This window comes from Musa acuminata, chromosome BXJ2-4 (assembly GCF_036884655.1).
Source record: "Musa acuminata AAA Group cultivar baxijiao chromosome BXJ2-4, Cavendish_Baxijiao_AAA, whole genome shotgun sequence".
Classification (NCBI taxonomy): domain Eukaryota; kingdom Viridiplantae; phylum Streptophyta; class Magnoliopsida; order Zingiberales; family Musaceae; genus Musa; species Musa acuminata.
Window position 1 is genome coordinate 4,166,298 of NC_088341.1, and position 23,502 is coordinate 4,189,799.

The 23,502-nt window shown below is 36.0% G+C and overlaps 2 protein-coding genes across 2 annotated transcripts; both read left to right on the forward strand.

The window, feature by feature from the left end:
• Positions 1-1,062: 1,062 nt before the first annotated feature.
• LOC135609577 (dihydroxy-acid dehydratase, chloroplastic-like) lies at positions 1,063-9,507 on the forward strand. The gene is made up of 14 exons (XM_065102972.1): positions 1,063-1,704; positions 2,428-2,499; positions 3,387-3,434; positions 4,614-4,768; positions 4,864-5,058; positions 5,131-5,242; positions 5,352-5,421; positions 5,501-5,559; positions 5,648-5,771; positions 5,874-5,944; positions 6,902-7,003; positions 8,093-8,173; positions 8,936-9,094; positions 9,196-9,507. The coding sequence occupies exons 1-14, from the start codon at positions 1,123-1,125 to the stop codon at positions 9,244-9,246; spliced, it is 1,881 nt and encodes a 626-aa protein (XP_064959044.1). The 5' UTR covers positions 1,063-1,122; the 3' UTR covers positions 9,247-9,507.
• An 8,689-nt stretch (positions 9,508-18,196) lies between these two features.
• LOC135608918 (serine carboxypeptidase-like) lies at positions 18,197-22,470 on the forward strand. Its single transcript, XM_065101980.1, has 9 exons — positions 18,197-18,550; positions 18,841-19,009; positions 19,708-19,827; positions 20,419-20,562; positions 20,650-20,800; positions 20,948-21,036; positions 21,112-21,370; positions 21,776-21,909; positions 22,084-22,470. The coding sequence occupies exons 1-9, from the start codon at positions 18,237-18,239 to the stop codon at positions 22,204-22,206; spliced, it is 1,503 nt and encodes a 500-aa protein (XP_064958052.1). The 5' UTR covers positions 18,197-18,236; the 3' UTR covers positions 22,207-22,470.
• Positions 22,471-23,502: the final 1,032 nt, after the last annotated feature.

Genomic DNA, 23,502 nt, shown 5'->3' on the forward strand with positions numbered 1-23,502 from the left:
GCAATTCTCGGTTTCTTCTTAATCCTCATAACTTTCAGTATCTTCTCTTAAAATTATGAAATTTATGTTTTGAATTAGTGAAATCTATTTTATGCTTATTTATCTATGTATAAGAATGTGACCTACTTCGGCTATTAGTAGGCTTTTAATATATATCTTAAAGTATCTTCTTATTTCGTTGTCTTCATTTTATTCTCGATCGTAACTGTCAAAGAATTTTAGTATGCAAAAAACTCGTTTTTTCATATAGATAGTATTTTAAAAAATAGAATGAAGCATTCAAAATTTTACTTAATGTTATTAATAGTAATACTTATCTCGAGTTAATATATACAAAATTCCTTTTTATCATATAAAATACAAATATTCCACTAAGAAGAGAAATCAATGTTCCTTTTTTATCAAATAAAATAAGGATGGTTCAGCTAAATCTTCCTTTTATTGTCTTTCATCAAGCGCAATCATGGTATTATGAAAATCCAGTTTCTTGGTAATAATAAACAAAGGGGGGATAATATGAATATAAGGATGTCGAATTTGGGATTCAGAATTAAATAACTCTGATGATATACCAAACAAATTTTTATAATTTATCCAATAAATATCTATATTCTTATATATATATATAAATAAAAAATACATAATAAAGATGAGATTTCAAAGGATAAGTGAGAGTTTTGTATAGTTTTATCAATGGAGCTCTCACATCTTATCAACGTCAAAGAGTTGAACAGAGCCTTTATAAATGCCCGTTTGTTTACCCAACATATGACTGGGCGGAAAGTACTCTGTAAAGCAATGAATCCTCCCATTGAAAAGGAAGGTACGAAAAAGGGTAATATCTGATCAAGTGCGAAATCTATCATTGTTGAAGAGAACGGATCCCACCAACAAGAGGTCCACTAAATAAATCAAAACAGCTCGCGGCCCGATTTGTCCGTTGTGGCGGCTGGTTCACGTGACGATATCGGACGCGGATAACCGTCCGATTCCGATACTTTCCACATCCAACGGTCCGCCTCATCCCGTATTTCTTCCCTGGTCCCCCTCGTCTTCTCCCCCGAACCCCCTCTTAGACCCTAATCCCCCTCCGCCTCCTCTTCCTCCATCTCCTCTGTAGCCATGCAGTCGTTGGCTCTCTCCCCGTCCGTGTCCCTTCGCCTGTCCTCCTCCCCGAAAGTCGATGCCTCTGCCGCCACCCACCATCCATTCTTTCTCCGCCCCCATTGTGTCCGACCCCCCCGCGCTTCCTCCTCCTCCGCCTCCGAGCGCCACCAGATCGTCGACAGCCCCCCGCCTCCGGCACCGGAAATCCCCCCCGTCCCCGACAAGCTTAACCGCTACAGCTCCCGGATCACGGAGCCCAAGTCCCAGGGCGGGTCCCAGGCCATCCTTTACGGTGTTGGCCTCTCCGATGACGACATGAGGAAGCCCCAGGTGGGAGTATCGTCCGTCTGGTACGAGGGCAACACATGCAACATGCACCTCCTCCATCTCGCCGAGGCCGTCCGCGAGGGCGTCCGCGAGGCTGGCATGGTTGCTTTTCGATTCAATACCATTGGCGTCAGCGACGCTATTTCGATGGGAACCAGAGGAATGTGCTATAGCCTACAGTCGAGGGATCTTATAGCTGACAGTATCGAGACCGTCATGGCGGCGCAGTGGTACGACGCTAATATCTCAATCCCAGGTTGCGATAAAAATGTGAGCTTTTCTTCTTTCTCTGCGTCCTTTCATATTTCATTTGGTCCTTCTTCTTTGTTTCCATATTGGATTTCGCTCATTCTTATGCTTGATGCTTTGGGATTGTTATCAATCTCCGCTCCTGTGGCGGTAATGTTGATAAAGAATGCTTTTTAACCATTTAATATATTTTTATATGGGAGATCATCTCTAATAGATAGTCTCTTAACTTCAGTGCGCAAAATATGAATTTGCACATTATCATATGGTCATGCTTTAACTGTGTTTTACAATATGCTTTGGGAAATTAATGAAAGAAACCTGATTGTAAATGTTGATGTTCATAAATTATGTCAGTTGAGCTATTTGATCGCTGCTTTCTTTAGTTTAATTTCTATTAATGATCACAAATGTTCAATATGTTTAACCTGACGCATTAGAATTGGCTTTCTGAAGTTACAATTCCCTCTGTTAATGTCATGTATTGGCGAGCTTAATTTGTTTGGCTAGCAGTTTTTTTATTACATGCAGCAATGTCTTGTATTGATTTATTCCTTTAAGATGATTTTTTGTTCCTAGAATTCACACATGGCACCTCTCATGCATATAGTTGTCTACATAAAATAGCACCAAAAGAGTCATGACAAGTGTTTCTGTGGAAGACATTATTAAACTCGATTTTTGAGTATGAATTTATGTAGATCCTAACCATTTTCTCTAAATCTGAACTTCATTGCTTTGTAGATGCCAGGTACAATTATGGCAATGGGACGACTTAACCGACCAAGTATTATGATTTATGGCGGAACTATCAAGGTGAAGAATGCAAGACAATAACTTTTGGTTGACCTCTCTTCTCTTTAAGTTATGCTTCTCATGTTTCATCTAAACATGACTCATAAACAACTTATGATTGTCTATTTTATGCATAAATCACATGTGAAAGTTGGAGTTCAATTTCTTTTAGTTGTAAGAACTTATTTGGATATTTGCATACTCCTTTATAATACGTTGGTCACTTTGTGAAATTTAAAGTCAAATTTTCCTTGTCAAAACTGTTTCTCTCTGTTTTCTTATGGTTTTCAACTCAGATAAAAAAGGGTAGTGTTTGTTACAGCTGCTCAATCTGATTTTGTGGATTGATGTTTGTTGATCAGAAAGGATAATGTTTGTTACAGCTGCTCAATCTGATCTTGTGGATTGATGTTTGTTGTAATAGTTAACTGTTATCTTTATTACCATAACTAACTTTTAAACCCATAAACTTTCAAATCTAGAGGTGATTTTTGTCAGATCACATGGGGCATCATGCAGATGTGATGACATGATACACACATGGCTTGGATGCAAACTCCCTGATATGGCAACTGACTTGGTGACATAGCAGCAGACAATCACATTGGATTATGAGTGCAGGCAGATGGTGGTCAGCTTTATAAGACCAGTTGAAGCTGCTTCATGGCATAAAACTCTATGGAACTTTTAACCATGGTTCTGAGTTCTGACTATGATATAGAATTACAGAAAATGCAGGACACATTATATGCAAAAAATCTGAAAGCAATTAGGATCATATGGTTTCTCATAGACTTCTGAGAACTGTTTTCTTGCTCAAGGAAATCACTAGATTTTTTTTGGATCATGCATAATTGAAATTTATAAATTATTGCTTAGTTACTAATTATGCTCTATTTTTCATGCAGCCTGGACATTTTCAGGGAAATTCCTATGATATAGTATCTGCATTTCAGGTATGGAAATAATATGTTGTCTCAGAGTTCTTGTGGATGACTGAGTTATGACTGTACATTTTTGTGCTTTAATATCTTTCTACTTCTGGAATCTTGTGTCTTTTGCTACAATTTCATTTTTTCCTTTCTGTTGGATGCATCTATGTAAACCTTAGTTCGATTGTCGAGTTCATCAGTTATGCTTCAGTGACTGCAAGTTACAAAATTGTAAATTTTGTTTTAGACAATGGCTTTTGTGTGATGAATGGATCTTTCAGTAAGGGAAGAAGGTTCAGTTGCAATAGCATGCCAAATATTGCACCTTTGCCTGGTTGTATTGTGCAGACAACACTAGATATATGATTCAACTGACACCAGTGTTACAATAAAATTGAATTTCAGTTGCTAGGGTTAGTTGAATAGATAGAAAATCGGTCAAAACATCCTCAATATTGTGCCACAAATATGCAGGCTATTTTTAGACATGTAAAGAGTAAGAATGAAAATATTGGATATGTACTATATGATTCAACTAAAATAAGATGTTGAAAAGAGCTAACCTGAGTTGTTAAGTAGTTTTTGATTCTAAAAAGGTCAGATTAACTACAATCCGGAAGCCTTTGAGAAATTCATTGTTAGTTAGAGGTTATTATTTGCTGAGAGCTACTTGATTGTTCACAAAATTAACGGGGTTCCCTAGAATTCCAATAAAATATCCAAGTGATTCCTTGTAAAAGTTCCCTTGTCCTTTGAAATAAATGAACAGTTCTTATTGACAAATGAAACTTTCATAACTACAACTTTTTGTTCTTTGGTGTTGATCAGAGCTTCTATTGTTCGGTAACATTGTATCATCATCATCATCATCATCAAACTGTTGGCTGTTCCGCGTTTTTCACCGTGAACAAATGAAATCAACTTGGAGAAGCAGTATGCAGAACATGGAAATAAATCTCTTTGTATTATCCATATTGTCACATTTTTAATGACTCAGAGATTTTGGTTCTTTTAAATGCTCAACAGCAGTGCTGGTCAACTGTCCTAACTTTTTCATACATCATCTCTTGATCCTTCATGGTGCCTCATACTTTGAATTTCAATACTTCAATATATAACATAAGTAGGATTCTTATCTCTTATTATGTAATACAAAACAATTTAATGCAAGCTTGAGAGATGCTAATATGTTTTGTTTTCCAGTGTTATGGGGAATATGTTAGCGGGTCAATAAATGATGATGAAAGGATGAATGTTGTACGCAATTCATGTCCTGGAGCTGGGGCTTGTGGAGGCATGTATACTGCTAACACCATGGCATCTGCTATTGAGACGATGGGCATGTCACTTCCTTACAGGTACGAGAAATTATACAATAAATACAATTTTGAGCTATCACTTGTCACTGCATCTGAAGGTTTGACTTATTATATTCTTTTTCAAACTGTGAAAGCTCATCAACCCCTGCAGAAGATCCACTGAAGTTGGAAGAGTGCCGCTTAGCTGGAAAATATTTATTGGAATTGCTAAAAATGGATTTGAAGCCTTGTGACATTATCACTGAGAAATCATTACGCAATGCTATGGTTGTTGTTATGGCACTTGGTGGGTCTACTAATGCAGTGCTACATTTGATTGCTATAGCTAGGTGGGTGTACAACTTTCATGCAATAATTTTTGTAAGAGATTATTTGCATGTTAATTTATGTAATCCTTGTAGGTCGGTGGGCTTGCATTTAACCCTAGATGATTTTCAGAAAGTTAGTGATCAGGTCCCTTTTCTTGCCGACCTCAAGCCTAGTGGAAAGTATGTGATGGAGGATTTACACAAGGCATGATTCTGTGTTTAAATTTTTTTATATCTTCTCTTTACATTTTTATGTTTATATTCAAATTTCGTTTATAATTATGAACCTATCCAATTCATATCTATGCTTACAGATTGGAGGTACACCTGGAGTCATCCGTTTCCTTTTGGAGGAAGGTTTTCTGGATGGTGATTGTATCACTGGTTAGTACACCAGTCCAATTATCTTTCAACTCTTGAGTCTTCTGAATTTCATATTCTAACTTCTATAGTTTATTTACAGTTACTGGAAAAACTCTTGCAGAAAATGCCAAACTCTTCCCTGCCTTAAGTGAAGGACAAGTAGGATAACAAAACATTCTATCCTATAAATTTCTTTTATCATGGCTGCTAATACTCATTGCCAGTTGCTTTTTAACTTTAATTACAGCAAATAATAAGACCATTGTCCAACCCTATCAAAGCCACAGGGCATATTCAGATACTTTACGGAAATCTCGCTCCAGAGGGTTCTGTGGCAAAAATTACTGGCAAAGAAGGGTTATTTTTCTCTGGTACAGCATTTAACAAGAGTTTCTCTTGCTATTGGTTTGAAGATGATGATTCTTTGTTTGGGACCGAAGTTTGCAATAGCAGTAATCATGGCTAATTTATAGGTCCTGCACTTGTTTTTGAGGGTGAGGAGTCCATGATTGCAGCAATTTCAGAAAATCCTATGAACTTTAAGGTAAGCATCCAAACCTTTCACGATATCTTTCTTCAAAGCAAATTCCAACCCAATATACTTATTATTGTGCTTCACTTCCATTGCATTATGTAATATCTTGTCTGAAAACTCATAGTAATACTGGAAAGTAGAATCACTAATTATATGTCTATATATGGAGGAATATAGATATTTATAAATATTTTTTTAATAAGATTATATCTGTCAACCTGTGTTGTTCATTTTGATGACATATCTAATTGATGATGTATGGCTATGTGGAAGGCCAAGAAGGGTATATGATTTTGTATGGTCAAAGTGGAGGCTCACCTATTAGAAAATGACAAAATTTGTTTATTGTTAATGAACAAAATAATCAATTTATTGCTGCTTTGGAAAAACAGGTTTAGAATTTCTAGTTGTTATGAGAACAGGTTAGCAAGAAGATGTTGTTTTGTTGCTGGTTCATTTGCTAGTTCAAGTCTCAAAGAGTAACCAGCAAATAAATTATAAAAGAGAAGAAATAGATTAAAGAAAAATTAACTAGGTGGAGATATAGAGGGAGACATATTATGGGCCAAAATTAAATTTCATTTGTTTATAGCTTTATCAATCACTGTCGTCTTTGATTGCTGAAGGAAGACTGCATATATTGGCCCTTTCTAGATTCCCATATTGGTGGGACTCATAAATTGGGATTCCTCTCTTTTTGATGCTCATAGACTTACTTTAGTGATTTTTTTTATTTGTTTATATTTGTAATTAATTTTCCTACTTACTTTAGTGACTGTTCAAGCAGGTAGTTAAAGTCATAGTTTGGTAGTCATACATCTTGTATCGGGTTCGGGATAGGAAAATTAATGTCAATGGGATTTAAGTTTTGGAAGTCCTAATGCCATTTTATGTTAAATTTTTTTTAACTTTTTGTTTATTTAGATCTGTCTAAACCAGTGTTGCCTCATGTATTACATGTAACAGGGTAACGTTGTTGTCATCAGAGGAGAAGGACCCAAAGGTGGACCAGGCATGCCTGAAATGCTGACACCAACTAGTGCAATAATGGGTGCCGGTCTTGGAAAGGTGGTGTTATTCCTTGCAAGGCATTTTTCATGGTTGATCTTTTTTTCAAGTTAAAAATCTTGTCTATGATCTTCTTAAGATTAAATGCTTGGTGCTTCTCACAGTCCATCTGAGTATTAGTAGATAAATCTTGGATAGCAGGAACACTATCCAACAAGATGACAAAATTTGTCCATTCTTGCCACTTACTGTTGGATGAAATTGTTATTTTAAGATCTTGTGTCAGCCCAAAAATGAATAAAACTATGCGTGACTTTACGTAGAGACCTAAATTATTGAACTAGAAAATGTCAGAAAAAAAGATATACTTTGGATCCGTGCCCTACTTAATATCTTAATTATGTAAAGAAGATGGAGATGGGAGCAGTCAACCACTGATTGCTTGACGTTTGATAGAAAGTGGAAAAGGAATGAGAATCCTAATTGGATCAGCCGTTTTAAGCTGATCCCTTTTGGAATTTGTCAGTCTGGACCCCGATCTGATTACCTGGATTGTCAGGTACTGAAAATTCAAGTCTTGAATGTAAGATTATTCAATCCTCTTTGGGATCCGTGCCCTACTTAATATCTTAATTATGTAAAGAAGATGGAGATGGGAGCAGTCAACCACTGATTGCTTGACGTTTGATAGAAAGTGGAAAAGGAATGAGAATCCTAATTGGATCAGCCGTTTTAAGCTGATCCCTTTTGGAATTTGTCAGTCTGGACCCCGATCTGATTACCTGGATTGTCAGGTACTGAAAATTCAAGTCTTGAATGTAAGATTATTCAATCCTCTTTGGGATTGTCTGATTACTTGAACCTTGTTGCAAGGAACAAAACTCTCAAGCTTAGATATTAGGCTCTTTCATTTTCAACATATGCACACTATTGGGGTTTGAAACTCTTTATTGTTTTTTATCTAACTGGCAGATCACAAATTCTAGAAGATTGATCTTCGATCAAAATTATGTACTTGATTTTTTTTAGCTCTTTTACAGCAGATACTATGTGCTTTAGTGTGACTCTATTAATAATTAGTCATATTGAATGGTTGGTTGGTTTTAATTTTTTATTTATCTCATCCTCAAAATTCTATTTGTATTTTAGGAGTGTGCCTTGCTTACCGATGGTAGGTTCTCTGGAGGATCTCATGGGTATGTTGTGGGCCATATATGCCCTGAAGCACAGGTATTTAATTTTTATTATTATATGATATTGGCGTAATTTGTTTTCAGATGTCATTGTTTGCATAGTCCAGAGAATTGCTTATGGCTGAGAACTTCAATTTTGGAGCTCCCAATCTTGAACCAACTTGTCTATATGTTGGTTAAAAAAGGTCTCACTGAAAATAATTTGAAGTCTACAACTATTCTAATCTTATCCTGGAATAAGATGTAACGTAATCGATGAACTGAGAACGATGGAAGTGGTCTTCTTAGAACAAGGAATCATTGCAAATCTGCATAATCAGCAAAAATATGTCATTCTTCTGAGGAATCACTGCAAATCTGCATAATCAGCAAAAGTCATTGCTACATGTTCAATGTATTCGGCCATTTCTTCAGTAATGGGATGTTGGATCTCTCTCCATGGCCTACTGTCTCACAATATTTTTGGTCCTTCTTAGGTGTGTTAGTGATTATAGAAAAGACCGACAACTGTCAGCAATTTTCATAGTGCAGGATATAAAGTCATCAACAATTACCTGTCATCAACTAGCAATATGGACTTCGTATCACTTCAAACTTCTTTATTTTACATTATTTCTGTTTAGCTATAATCTATAGCATCACTGGCTCAGAAAAAAGCAACTTCTGGAACTAGATCTGTCACAGCTTGCTGTAAATCTGACCTTTGGCATAATTCCTAATTGATTCTTCCTAGCAACGTAGTACTTCAGATTTATTGGCTAAGCTGCATTTAAATTCTGAGAGTTTCTAATTATTGCAGGCAGGCGGCCCAATAGGCCTCATTCAAAATGGAGATATAATCACAATCGATGTCGTGAAGAGACGAATGGATGTTCATCTGACTGAAGAGCAATTGGCCGAGAGGAGTAACAATTGGAGCCCACCACCTCTCAAAGCTACTCGAGGAGTGCTCCTCAAGGTACAAAGATAAGAGTTTGGTTGGATCTATGGTATCGGATTAATTGCATTTATCTTTTCTGCATTTGCTTTTACTGATAACCCCTGTCATTATTCTTGTAGTACATAAAAAATGTTCAACCTGCATCGAGTGGATGCGTGACAGATGAATAAGGATGTGCTTATCGGAATTCTGAGTGATCATAATCATCAGAGGATTTAGATGGCAATGCTGCAAGCTCCTGTTCAAGCGGCTCCCTTTTTTTTTTTCCCTGAGAAACATTTATCTAGGAACATTATTCTTATGAGGTTGTGTGCATGTTGGATTTGTCATTAATTTAAAATACTTAAAATGCTCTCCAAATTTTTGTTGTGAAATATTTTTTGCTCGGTTTTTTATCAGTTTTTAACTGTATAGTATTTTTATTTGGCTCATTGATATTGTTCTTTAATAGTATTTATAGTGTTATATTTATGGCATTAAAAATATTATTAAAAAATATCTAAGTGACATGTTTTTTTGTTATCATTGCTCATGGATTATTATAATATTATATTTTTAAAAATATAATTAATTTGATTGAGGTTAAAAGTTTATTTGGGTTTTTTTAAAGTAAAGTGTAAATTATTTTTGTTGGGGTAGTAAAAAAATACTATAACAGACCAAAATGTAGAAAAATTTTTGGATGATAGTTGGAGTATTTTTAAATTAGAGGTACTGTTTGAGTGTCAATTTAAAAATATCTAAAATATGAGTATTTTATAAGAAAATTAGCTAATATTATATTAGATGATAGCATGTGATATATTTTTTGTAATATTGTGGGAAAAGGATGATAGGGAGGGAGTTGAAAGGATGAGGTGAAATATATAATAGGATCCTAAAGATATAAATGTTCTTAAAATAAATTTCAATAACTATAATAAAAACATAAAAAATTGAGAATATTTTGATTTTTAAAGTTTCAAATGATAAAATTATTGAATAACAGTGCGACTGATTTGACCTTTTTTTCCTTATTATTTTTATTTTGTAGAGGGTTTGACTGTAATTATACTGCTCCCTGCCATGGCCACTCATGTGCATGCGTGCAGGAGAACGAGAACAGTCTCCTCCACCCAAACTCCGCTTCGCGAGGGCGATCCAACAGCTTCTCAGGTGAACGCCTCCCTTTATAGGTCTCCCTCATCGCTCTCCTCTTCATTCTCCTCTCTCTCTCTCTCTCTCTCTCTCTCTCTGTATCTGTTTCCCTTCAGCTCGAGCAACGCAGCGTATCGCAGATCGGAGATGGGCGAGGTGACGCCGGAGATGGAGCGTATCTTCAAGCGCTTCGACACCAACGGCGACGGCAAGATCTCGCTGGCGGAGCTCGGCGAGGTCCTCCGCACGCTGGGCTCCACCTCCGGCGACGACGTGAAGCGCACCATGGCGGAGATCGACACCGACGGCGACGGCAACATCGACTTCAAAGAGTTCGCCGCCTTCTGCCACGCCAACCCCGGTCTCATGAAGGACGTGGCCAAGGTCTTCCTTTGAGTTCTGGTCTCCTTTCTTCTTCTTCTTCTTCTTCTTCTTTTGGTCTCTTCTGACCAATCGCAGCTGTGTACGTAATGGGATCTTGTGGAGATTGTCAGCTTAATGATTTGTGTCGCCATATGAACTCTCACCAAATCAGTTTAATATTGCTATTCCAATATGAAAAGGTTTTGTGCTGCATCGCGCTGCCGCTTTGTTTCTTCATTGTGAGCTTGGAATGGTGAGTTAAGATTGTGTATCACATCATGCAATAGCAAGAACTCCACTGTATGATTAGTCCACTACTTCTGCCATTCAGTTCTGTAAAGGATAAGTATTCTACTTTGATGAGTTCAATCCCACTGGGATCACTGATCAAACCATAAGAAGATTTGGGTCGAGGTTAGCGTTGCAGAAGCATCATCATCTCTCTCTCTCTCTCTCTCTCTCTCTTACGCAAGAGGGCTGTTCTTGGGATTCACTCAAGGAGGTGCAGCAGAACGCCTTCAGGGTCTGGATTGCTTGCTCTGCATTTGAGAACAAATGAGACACGAAATAGAAAGAAGAAGAAGAAAGAACAGAGGCAGATTTCCCAAAGAGCGGAAAGAAGAAGAGTGCTGCTGCTGTGCACATATACCACGGGATAAATCAGCCGTTCATGCATCCTAGACCGAACCGCCCGGTTCGATTGGACAACCGGGAACTGAATCCTCGATTGATGCGGTTCATTGATTAGAGTGCTCTTAACTAATTGTTTTTGAGGTTTTTAACCTTACTTTTAAAAAATAATTACTATAAAAATAAAATTTTTTAGTCTTATGATAGATTTTGGTTCTCTTGGTGTCGGAGGAATTCAGAGTTAACCTAAGAAAAAGAAAATTTTATAGTGTTATGATAGGGTTTGAAGTGTATTATTAGTAAAAGAGAATTGACATATATAATGTCTTTTATAATAATGTATAGTAATAGCTAAAAGAAAGTGAGTATTTAATTTGTGTAATATTATAGAATCATTGAATATTACTTAAACGTAAAGAGTCATATAGACTAATACATATCATGATTAACGTAGTGTCACGAATGATTATCGCAGATAAGTAACTTCGTTAACGAATCATTTATCTTTTCTTATACATATGTTTTGATAATATGTTTTATCTTATTTTTATGTGTTTTGTTTGAAAATTATAAGTAGAAATAGTTTACAAGGTCATAGAGTGATTAGTGATCGCTCATCAGAATGAGTAAAATTATCCCAAAAATGATTTACTTTTCACATGTCATAGTCTATTTTTAATAGGTTTGGCGTGAAGAAAAACGATAGCCATCTCAGTATCCAAAAAATCCAAAGCATCAATTGGGAAAAGAATCCCTATTTACAGTTGTGAAAACCCATCTTGACATTTTGAAGTGAGTCTAGAGGAACTTTACGAAGGTCAACGAAGACTTCTTGGGGTAGAAAATTCATAAGAGGAGGCAAAATCTTGAATCGACAAAGTTAAGTCATGAGTAGATCGATTAATAGAAGACACCAAAGACTACGTGCAACACCTACATAAAGTCATGGCGGAACTCACGTCTAAGATTATATTGCTCACAAGGGCTCTTAATGTGGGAGGGAGTAATACTTATATTACTTTGTCAAAAAACTTGAGGGCACCTGAGCCACATTATTTCGGGGTTGCTAAGGATATGAAAGAGCTTGATGATTCTTTGTTTGATATAGAATAATACTTTCAAGCTACAAGACCCGATTATGAAGAAATCAAATTTTCAGTAGCAACCATAGATATGAATGAAGATACAAAATATATGCTGGGAAGAGATCCGACAAGGTCGGTGTTGAGTGGACACATGGGAAGACTTGAAGCATGAGTTAAAAACTCAATTCTTATACGAGAACATAGAGTTCATTGCAAGTAGGAAGCAGAGATAACTCTGCCAAAGCACTTTCATTCAAGACTACATAAAGCAGTTTTTTGCACTAATGTTGGGCATACAAGATATGTTTGAAAAGGATAATCTGTTCAGCATCCTCAATGGCCTGAAGTCATGGGTACAATAAGAATTGCATCAAAGGAATGTTACTAATATGATCGGGGCAATCACAATGAGAAAAGACTCACCAACTTTGTTTCCTTGGATGACTTAGGAAAGAAGAAATAGCCTATAAGAAATTGACCATCTAAATACTCCCGAGGGAAGGAGTTTGGAAGTGAGTAAAAGAAAAAAAAGTTCCCACAAAGGGTTGAGCTTAAAAGGTAAAGTCCGAAAACCTGATGGATGCTTCTTATGCTAAGGACCGCACATTATGAGGGATTGTCGATAAAAACAAGTACTTAATACATTGACAACATCAGATGATCCCCCAGATCAGATGAGGGCAAGGTCATCATTATTAGTTTGAGTAATTTGAATTCTAACAACGATGATGGGTCACAAGGATCTTGGATGGGAGCAATTCATTTGTTGAATGTGTTTCGGGTCAAGTGGGGGAGAATATGAAGATAAAATAATAAAAAACAGAAAGCAATGAGCTAATATACATGAACATCAAGCTAAATAGCTGAATAATCTTTGCAATGGTGGACACGGGCACTATTCATAATTTCATTATCAACCGAGAAGCAAGGCACATTGGGCTAGAGAAGAACTCAAGTTAGATGAAGGTTATAAAATCAAAGGCCAAATAGATCTCTGGACTAGCAAATAAGATCCCCGTTAAGATCGAGACGTGGAGCAAAAGTATAAATATGATGGTGGCGTCATTGGACTTTCAAGTGATCCTCAAAATAAGTTTATGCACATGATGAAATTAGTGTTAATGTTATTCCTAAACTCCCTATGCCTAATGGGAGGTAATGACACCTACATAGTTCCGGTTTCTTAAGGAAGAACTAAGGACCCATAACTAATATCTACTTTACAATTGAAGAAAGGGGTGCGCAGGCGAATTAACTTTTATGGCTATAATAAAACTAGAGCAACTTGATATGAAGACTACTCATTAACCTATTATGGTGGTGAACGTTTTAAAGGAGCTCACAAATGTTATGCTACTTGAGTTGTCAAAAACTTTATCGCCATGCAAAGACATGCATCATCACATCGAGGTAGAACTAGGATTGAAGCATCTAGTCAGACCACCATACCTCATGGCCCCCGTAGAGTTAGTATAACACAGGAAGCAATTAGATGAACTACTAAGTGGTGGTCGCATTTGTAGTTTTAAAGTATTATTCGGAGCTCCAATCCTCTTCTAAAAGAAACAAGATGAGAGACTCTGATTATGTATTGATTATTAGGCCCTAAATAAGATAATATTGAAGACAATTATCTCATTCCACTCATTACGGACTTATTCGACCAACTAGACAAGGCAATGTATTTCTCTAAACTTAACCTTCGATCAAGTTACTAGTAGGGGCGCATTACTGAAGGCCATAAAGAGAAGACTACTTGTGTGACTAGGTATATAGCGTTCAAGTTTTTTATAATGCCTTTCAGCTTAACCAACTCTTTAGGCACATTTTGTACTCTTATGAGCTAATATTCAAGAAGTATCTAAATAAGTTTGTGATTGTCTACTTAGATGATATCATTGTTTATAACCTAATGCTCGAGGAGTATGTCAAGCACATTCAAATAACTTTTAAAAGTTCTCAGGGAGATTACTTTATTTGTGAAAATGGAAAAGTGTTGCTTTATTCACATAGAGATTTTATTCTTAGCATCAAATTGTCAAAGATTCCAATCCGATAGACAAATTGAAGGTGCAAGCTATGACAGAGTAGTAAACACCAAAGAAGGTACTAGAGTTAGAGATCCTTACTTGATTTCATCAACTATAATCAGTGCTTCATAGCTAGATACTCGAAGCATGCAACTCTATTAACAGAGTTATTGAAGGAGTAGCCTTGGTGATAGTTAGACAAATGTGAAGCGACATTCCAAAACCTAAAAACTATTGTGTTGGAAAAATCAGTACTCAAATTATTGGACTATGAGAAACTTTTCGAAGTCTATACAGATGCTTCAAATTTCGATATTGGGGGAGTACTTATGCAAGAGGATCACTTAGAGGCCTACGAGAGCCACAAGTTCAACGAGATTAAGTGATAGTATCTAGTGCATAAGAATGAGATAACAATGGTAGTCCACTATTTATAAGTTTGGAGTGCTACATTCTCATAATATGATTTATGCTAAGGATAAACAACATCATATCGAGTTACTTTTAAACTAAAAAAAAACTCTTCCCAAAATAAGTAGGGTAGTATGATTTGCTGGTTGAATTTGATATAGTAACATAGTACAAGCTTAAAAAAGCAAATATTATAGTCGATACATTATGCAATAAGGTGGAGGTAGCGAATGCTATTCAATTGGAATGCAGAGGCTAAGTTAGCTGTACTCTAACTTTCTTTCTAGGATTAGATATGGTTTGTATAGTGATCCACAAGTAATAATCATGATGCAACTAATCAAAGAGGGTAAGGCACGATGATTTTAGGTTCAAAGGGGACTCATCTACACTAAAAGAATAGAGTTTATGATTCTCGAGCGGACAATTTGAGACATAAACTCTTGAGAGAGTGTCATGATTTTCTTTGGGAAAGACATATAAGTATTCATCAAATGTTGACTCTCGTGAAGAGGCCCTTATATTAGTTGAAGATGGGGACTGATGTGAAGGAATATATTTGGATGTGCCTTACTTGCCAACAAGATAAGGCAGAGTAGCAAAGGCTTGTGGGACTTTTGGAGCTATTGTCTATACCAGAAAGATTGTGGAAGAGTATTTCCTTAGATTTCATATCAAGCTTACTAGTAGTATGAGGACTCAGATTGATACTCATGGTATTCAATCGATTTTTAAAGTATATAACATTCACTATTGCTCCCCTACATTGCTCAATGAAGGAGGTGACCAAGTTGATGATGAAGAATATGGTGAAGTATTGGGGTGTCCCACATAATATCATCAACGATCAAGACGTGTGGTTCTTGGGACGATTCTCCACGAGCCTCTATCCCTAGATGAATAGCTAAATTGAAAGAATAAATTCACTCCTTGAGTTGGATGATTCTCCACGAGCCTCTATCTTTGCACTACATGAATGCTAACTAACATAATTGGGTGAATTTGTTGGACATAGCTCAATTCTCCTATAATTTACAATATAGCTTTGCATCGAACAAGAGCTCCTTCAAGATCATTACGTGATAGCAACCATCGACTCATCACATCTTGGTGATCGGTTATATTGGGAAGAGTCCGTCAACATATTACTTTGTAATGAAATGTCATCGAAATGCATATATTGCCCAGGCTTACATGGAGAAGGCAACCAAAAGGATGAAGAAATGAGCATATTTGAGAAGGCGACCATAGGAATTTAAAGTCACTTGGTGTTGGTAAAGCTCCAAGTAGCATCACTCTAGTTCTTTAGGAATAAAAATACACAAGGGATTGATGTATAAGTATGAATGATCCTTTTTAATTATCAATAGGGTAGGTAATGTCTCCGAAAGTTGTAGCTCAAAATTCATAATGTCTTCCATACAAATAACTTAAAAGCCTACTACTCAGATTTGCAAGATACTTTTCGAAGTATTCAGTCTTAACTAGCCCCCATCAGAGACTCATACAAAAGATGAGTTGAAACCATTTTAGTTTATCATAAGATAAAACTACCCAACAGAGCATAGTGGATCGAGTAATAAGTGAAGTGGCAAAACGTCCACAAACAAAAGCTAGTTGGGAGCTTGAAGATGTTCTGTGACACAAAAAAGTAGTCATCAATGCCTACCAGTAAGTATCAATAAGAGCGTCGATAATTAAAGTAGGGGAGAATGTCATAGATGATCATCGTGCACTAGTAACACCTTCATCATTGTAATGTGTTTTGTCTCGTTTTTACTTGAAAATTATAATCATAAATATTTTATAAGGCTATAAAGTGATTGCTCACCGGAACAAAACTATTTTAAAATGGCCTAGTTGCTATGTTCCATAACCTGTTTTTTACAAGTAACAATATAGTGAAAAATATCAATCATCTCAACACCCAAGAATCCCCAAAGTGACATCTGGCTAGATGGGGTTAGGTAGTGTTAGGCATTAATAGGATTCACAAGTTTACACATAAGCCTACAGAAACTTGCCAACATGTCCGACACTCAGTGAGCAATTGTTTGTCTTCTAAATTCTTTGTTTTCTCCTTCCTCTCTTACACACCAAGTATTTGTTGAATTATTTAAAGTTGTCCTCTTCGCAAGACCTCTAGACTTATCCGTCACTCGCTCTCAAATTAATTAATTTATTCTTTTATAGGTTCTTCAAAACTTAAGTGAAGTTTTAACTAGGCCGATTTTTTTGTAGACGAATAAAATGGTAACTCATGACTTGACTCAAGTAAATTTAGCTAAGTCAATGACAATACTCATATGCTTATTATATTAATTTAGTAAGCCTAATAACAAAATATTTATCATCCAATAGCTAGAAAAAAAATATAAATATTTAATTTAATTCATATAATATTTATATGCAGAATCATCAGACTATCACATTAACATAGTAGGCCTAATAACCCAAGGTTTATTGGGCTTACGTTGATCAAGTGGATTCATCTACACGAGAAAAAAAAATATAAAAAAAGAAAAACAAGGGCTGTAAAATTCATACCAACAACCTAATTATTGGATCGAACAGCTTCGTGGCATCCAATCAACAAGGATTTAAGTCAAATAAAAGAAGAAACAAATATCACGAAGAAAAACTAAGTGAAACTTGTAATACAAATTGGACTGCAAAGGAGCTTAATTTCACATAAACACTTTCCCCTAATAAACTTTTTTTTTTTTTCTGAGGAAGATGAGATTTTGACGATTCATCAAAATTCATATTCGTGACTTACCCTTTAAAAATTAAGAATAAATATAAAATTATATATATATATATACACACACAACTAAATGTTCGATGAAAGATAAACCTAAGATGGTGCAAAATGATCCTCCTATATCATCTAATGGTAGATAACAATGTCAAATCATAACATTCCAAATCCAACGTAACAATGTCATATTTCTTTATCCGGAAGAAATTGCAGGTAAGAAGAGTCCATTTCACCAAACAAGAGGGAGAAAAGCTGTCACATTTCCATATTACTCATACAAATTGCATGAATGGCTCTTTTTTAATTATTTTTCATTATATATAAAATAAAATAATAAAATAATAAAATACATATGCAAGACATCTCCTCAGAGACGCAGTCACTATTATTACATGTGATATTATGCTCAGATGTCACTGTGGAAATATTTTGAGGAGATTAGAATGGAAAAATATTTTTAAAATAAGGTTAATATTTAATTTTACAGGAAAATGAAATAAAAATTATTTGTTTTCGTGACCTGTTCTTACGCGTCTGAAAACCCCTATTTAAACCACCCCCGCTTCTTCCGGCCCAAATCAGCGGCGAAGCTTTCAAATAAAGGAGGGAGTTTTGTGCAAGCAATGTCTTCAACCTTTCGCCGGAAAGCCTACGCTTCCTCCAACTCCATCCCCATCTCCCTATAAATCCCCGCCCCGAACTACCCCCTCTCTCGCACCGCGCCCTCCCCCCCTCCCGGAAAAATGGCTGCTTTCTTCTTTGCCTTGTTGCTCTTCTTCGGCGTGTCCGGTGCGGCACTGATGGTGGAGGAAGAAGTCGGCCTCCCGGAGGGCGCCAACTTCCCCGCGCCGCAGGCGGAGAGGCTCATTCGCGCGCTTAATCTCGTCCCGAAGGAGATAAGCGCCGATGCTGGCTCCGCCGCCGGCGCCGGCGCCGGTGCCGGGAGGCTCGTGGAGAAGCGGGTCCGGTTCCCTGGCCTTTCAGGTGGAGGTCCCAGCGTGGAGGAGCTCGGCCACCATGCCGGCTACTACCGTCTCCCTCACTCCCACGCCGCAAGGTGAGATTTTTTTCCACTGTTTTCCCGGGATTGTGAGCTGATCCGAGTGTCCAAAATTTTGATTTTAGTGTGAGGATGGGATTGGCTTCTTAGCGTTGTATGCTCGACAATGTGTTTGTGTACTGCACTAAAGGTTTGGTTTTTATGAGGGTTATGTGTTTGAGTTTCTTACCCTTGGTTTTCATTGTTCTCCAGCTGTTATTAAGATCTAGACTTTGATCTATTTATGTAATCTGGGCATGTTTTATATGGTAAAATCGCATAACCTATTCATTTCTTGTTTCATTTAGGATGTTCTACTTATTCTTTGAATCAAGGCATAACAAGAAGGACCCGGTTGTCATCTGGTTGACCGGAGGGCCTGGTTGTAGCGGTGAATTGGCTCTTTTCTATGAGAATGGCCCATTTAGCGTGACGGAACACATGTCACTTACATGGAATGACTTTGGATGGGATAAGGTACTAATAATTTCCATTATATGAGTTCCAGTTAGCCGATTAATCAATTTGTTTACAGGTGCATTTTCTCTGGAGTAGAGTTTACCACCTTTTTCCTTCTGATTCTCAATTTAGAATCTCTAATAACCTCACTTCGTTTCTTCTAATTGATTTCATGATGATATTTGTGATGTATGTTTCAGACATCAAGGCAACCTGGCCCAAGAAAATCATAAATTAGTTTGCAAAGATCATCTGCTCTCATTGTTTCTCTTGTTTTGCTCAAGTAATTTTTCATTTGTTGGATTTCTTGTGTACAATTGCATTAAATTTTTTTATTCTCTTCTCTTAGCTGTCTACAAATTTGCTTTTTTCCTTTGAAGTGCTTGCAGAGAGCAATTTCCGTAAGACAAATGGTGACTAAATCACATGCTAAGAGATTAGGAAGAATATTCAATAAGCTTATTTGCATCTGATAACTCTATAGATTAATTTGAATCTGGTTAGTTAGGATCTGAATAATTCCGTGGCAATAAATGGAGGACCTTGTTTAATTCATTTAAGTACTTTTGTATGGAAATATCAACAAGAAATCAGTTTAACATCCTACAATCTGATTTTAAATTATTTCCCTGATGACAGTGTAAAAAATATATATCTTATGTTGTTGTCTGTTATTTTACATGGTTGCCCATCACTGATGATCGATGCTACTACAGGCTTCAAACCTTTTATATGTTGATCAACCAACTGGAACTGGTTTCAGCTATACCACAGATGATGGTGACATTCGGCATGATGAAAACGGAGTCAGCAATGACCTATATGATTTTCTTCAGGTTTTCAACTCTCTTTAAGTACTTGAAAACATTTACGAAATGTAAAATCCACCATTCATTTATTCTAGTCACAATCCTTAAGCTTACCATCTCTTCTCCCTCTTGTTGTTTAGTTTTGAGATGATAAATGTGATTGAACTCTGATAGCAAGCTAAAAACGATAAGCATGTGATTGTTAGCAATATTCTCCTTAAAGTACTGCTCAGAGTTCAAACATTATGATTAATTCAAATAACAATGTATTATCATGCTGAGAATTATCTGTCATGGTATTGAGAACAGATAATATGCCACCAGTATTTTCAGCAATTTTATCAGCACATTCTTACTATTATTATGTACATAAATTTTTTTGGTTTTTTCTTCTTTTTTTGTTCATGATTTAGTTATTTTGTGGCACCATTATAGAACTAGACAAACAACAAACAGAAACTTTTTACAACACATGAAGTAATTAATTTTTTACCACTGGTTACTTTGCATTTTCATGAAAATGTCTTGCTAAGGTTTTTAAGCTATAGTTTTCAAATAATTATATCTTTACATTTTCTAGAATAGCAACTAACATTATCCAATGTGACCTGATCTCAGGAGTTCTTCAAGGAACACCCTGAATATGCAACGAATGACTTCTATATAACTGGAGAGTCATATGCTGGCCACTATATCCCTGCTCTTGCAAGCAGAGTTCACCAAGGAAACAAAGCTGGTGAAGGAATTTATATTAATCTAAAGGTATAGTACATAGTTTCACTTCAAATCTTGTTTCCACAACATTTATCTGCTTTTGCTAACTTGTGCGGCTGATGAATGTTACGACAGGGCTGTGCTATCGGTAATGGACTTACTGACCCAGCAATACAATACAAAGCATACACAGATTATGCATTGGATACAGGACTAATTCAGAAACATGATTATGAAAGAATCAACAAGATTTACCCTGCATGTGAATTAGCTATTAAGCTTTGTGGTAATTCTTTCTCTTCTATGTCATTATAGCATGAATTAATTTATTTAGTTAATTATCTCTGCAGGAAAAATATTGTCTCATCATCATTATCTATGAAAAAAGAAAGAAATAAATGTGAAATTACTGATGATAACATTAACTTTTCAGGTACATCTGGAAATACTTCTTGCCTGGTCTCATATATGGTTTGCAATTCAATATTCAACTCAATCATGAAGATCATTGGGAAAACCAATGTAAGCCAACTGCAGTAACTAAAAATTAATGGTGAAAACACAATATTCTAACTTTGTATGCACAAATTTCTGCAGTATTATGACATTAGGAAGCAATGTGAAGGGAAGCTCTGCTATGATTTCTCCAACATGGAGAAGTTCCTTAATCAGCAGTCTGTTAGAGATGCTCTTGGGGTTGGAGATATAGATTTTGTCTCCTGTAGCCCTACAGTATCCGAAGCCATGATGAAAGACTGGATGAGAAACTTGGAAGTTGGTATACCTGCTCTTCTTGAGGATGGCATTAAACTGCTTGTATATGCTGGGGAATATGATTTGATATGCAATTGGCTTGGTAAGGCTCTGTTAATTTTTGTACATTCTAAGCATTTCCTATCATTCAAAATGGCAGCTTTCTTTCTGCAAGCACCACGAATAGCTATCTAAGAATCAATATATGAATATTCATATAAGTTATGGATAGACGAGTAAGAATGCCTAGAAACTGCATACTTTTGGTAAGAAACTTCCTGTAAACTAGATGCATTATTCTTAAATAAGGGAAGTCATTAATCTCTGCAACACTGATTGCAAGAGGTTTCTACAGCATATGTATATTATTCTCATGGTAAATGAGGAACCTCTTCCCTTGATCTGCCAATTTGTTTCATCTTTGTCATTGCACATTCACCCCATATAATCACCAGTTTCTTAATTTTTGTCATCTAAGGGTTCTTTCTATGCTGTGTACTTCGATCAGGGAATTCAAGATGGGTTCATTCCATGGAGTGGTCTGGTCAACAAGATTTTGTGTCATCACCTGAAGTACCATTTTTGGTGGATGGTGCAGAATCCGGGGTTTTGAAGAGCCATGGACCACTTAGTTTCCTGAAGGTACTTTGAAGATTGTGGTGATGTTTGCTTGAAATAACTAATTCTAGCTCTGCATGGTAAATTATATTGCATTTGTACTACTGGATTCCATGTATAACCTAGTTATAATTTCCTACTGGTATGGTTGGATATCATAACTGAAGCATAATGTTTCAACTGTTGTTTTGCATACAGGTTCATGATGCAGGTCACATGGTTCCAATGGATCAACCCAAGGCAGCACTGGAGATGTTGAGGAAGTGGACTCATGGGGAACTTGCTGCTTCTTCCAAACCGGTCCTGCATGGAGCATTGTGATCATTCATATCGGGAGAAGACGATCATGTCACTCGCGAGATGATTGAAAAAGCAAAAATAATAATTGGCAACTGTCAAGTTACGTCGTCAGGGTAAACAGACAGAACTTCACTAGGTTTGCGCATTGTCATGTAATACTGGACTTTTATAAACTAGAGTATGCAACAAGCTTTGTAATTATTGATCTTCAAAATGTAATGATCTGATAAGATTCTGATTGATCGCGTGATACGAATATAAAAAAAACTTCCTCTGGTTGTTCCATCTTTGAGCAAGTTTGGATGTTTGGAGGTGTATTTGAGATAGTGCTGGGAGTGAGTATAATGCCGGAGTTTGATCCTTGTTAGTCTTACATATGTGTCCATGAAAGTAAATGTGGTACATAATTTTCATACATCCTATAATATATGTCTGCATATACCTTCCTAAGTGGGATTCTTACTATGCCTGCCAATTATTTACTCTTGTAATAGAAAACTTTTTTCTCTGGATCGAATGAGTTAATTCCTTTTAGATTTGCTTGTGCACCCTCATCAAAGCATACCGAAAACATATGCATATGTATGCAAATTTTGTTGCTTCTACTTCTTAATAGTAAATATTTGGATCTCAAGAGAATAAAAAATCTGATCAATTTTATTTCAAATTGATTTAGTTTCCATATCTTTTATCTGTCTCATTGTTATTATAGTCCTTCATGAAAAGGCATTGTTTTTTAAATCTATTTGTTGGATTTGATACATATTCTCAAAAGAAGGATATGTCATGGCAGATTGGAAACCATCAAAATTACTTCATATTTCTAACTCTTCTTGAAAAGGTTAAAATTAGCCATATATTTATTTAAAGTACATAAAGCTATTAAAATTGAAAAGGATTTGGGAGTAAAGCTGTTTGAGAGTATTACATAAATATTATTTTAAGTTTTATCATTTAAGAATATCAGAATGTTGATGTTAGTTGGTAAACAAAAATAAAACAATTTTCCAATTCTTAAATAGTCCTCAGTCCTTTTTTTTTTTGTTCTTTCATGTGCTTTCCATCACTTCTATAAATCACATGAGTTATTGGCCATCAATTGCTATTAAATGAGGTTTTTATTGAAGATTGTTCATCTATCTTTTTCCTTTTTATCTTTGTGTATTATGATATAGTATTAAATATTCATTTTTTATTTATGGCATATCATGCATTAGTTGCTATTATTTTTACACATTTACTTGGGAGTGGTTTCTTAGTATTATGTTTTTGAGTAACTTTTTCCTCAATTTATGTGAAATCTTAGGTACAAACAAT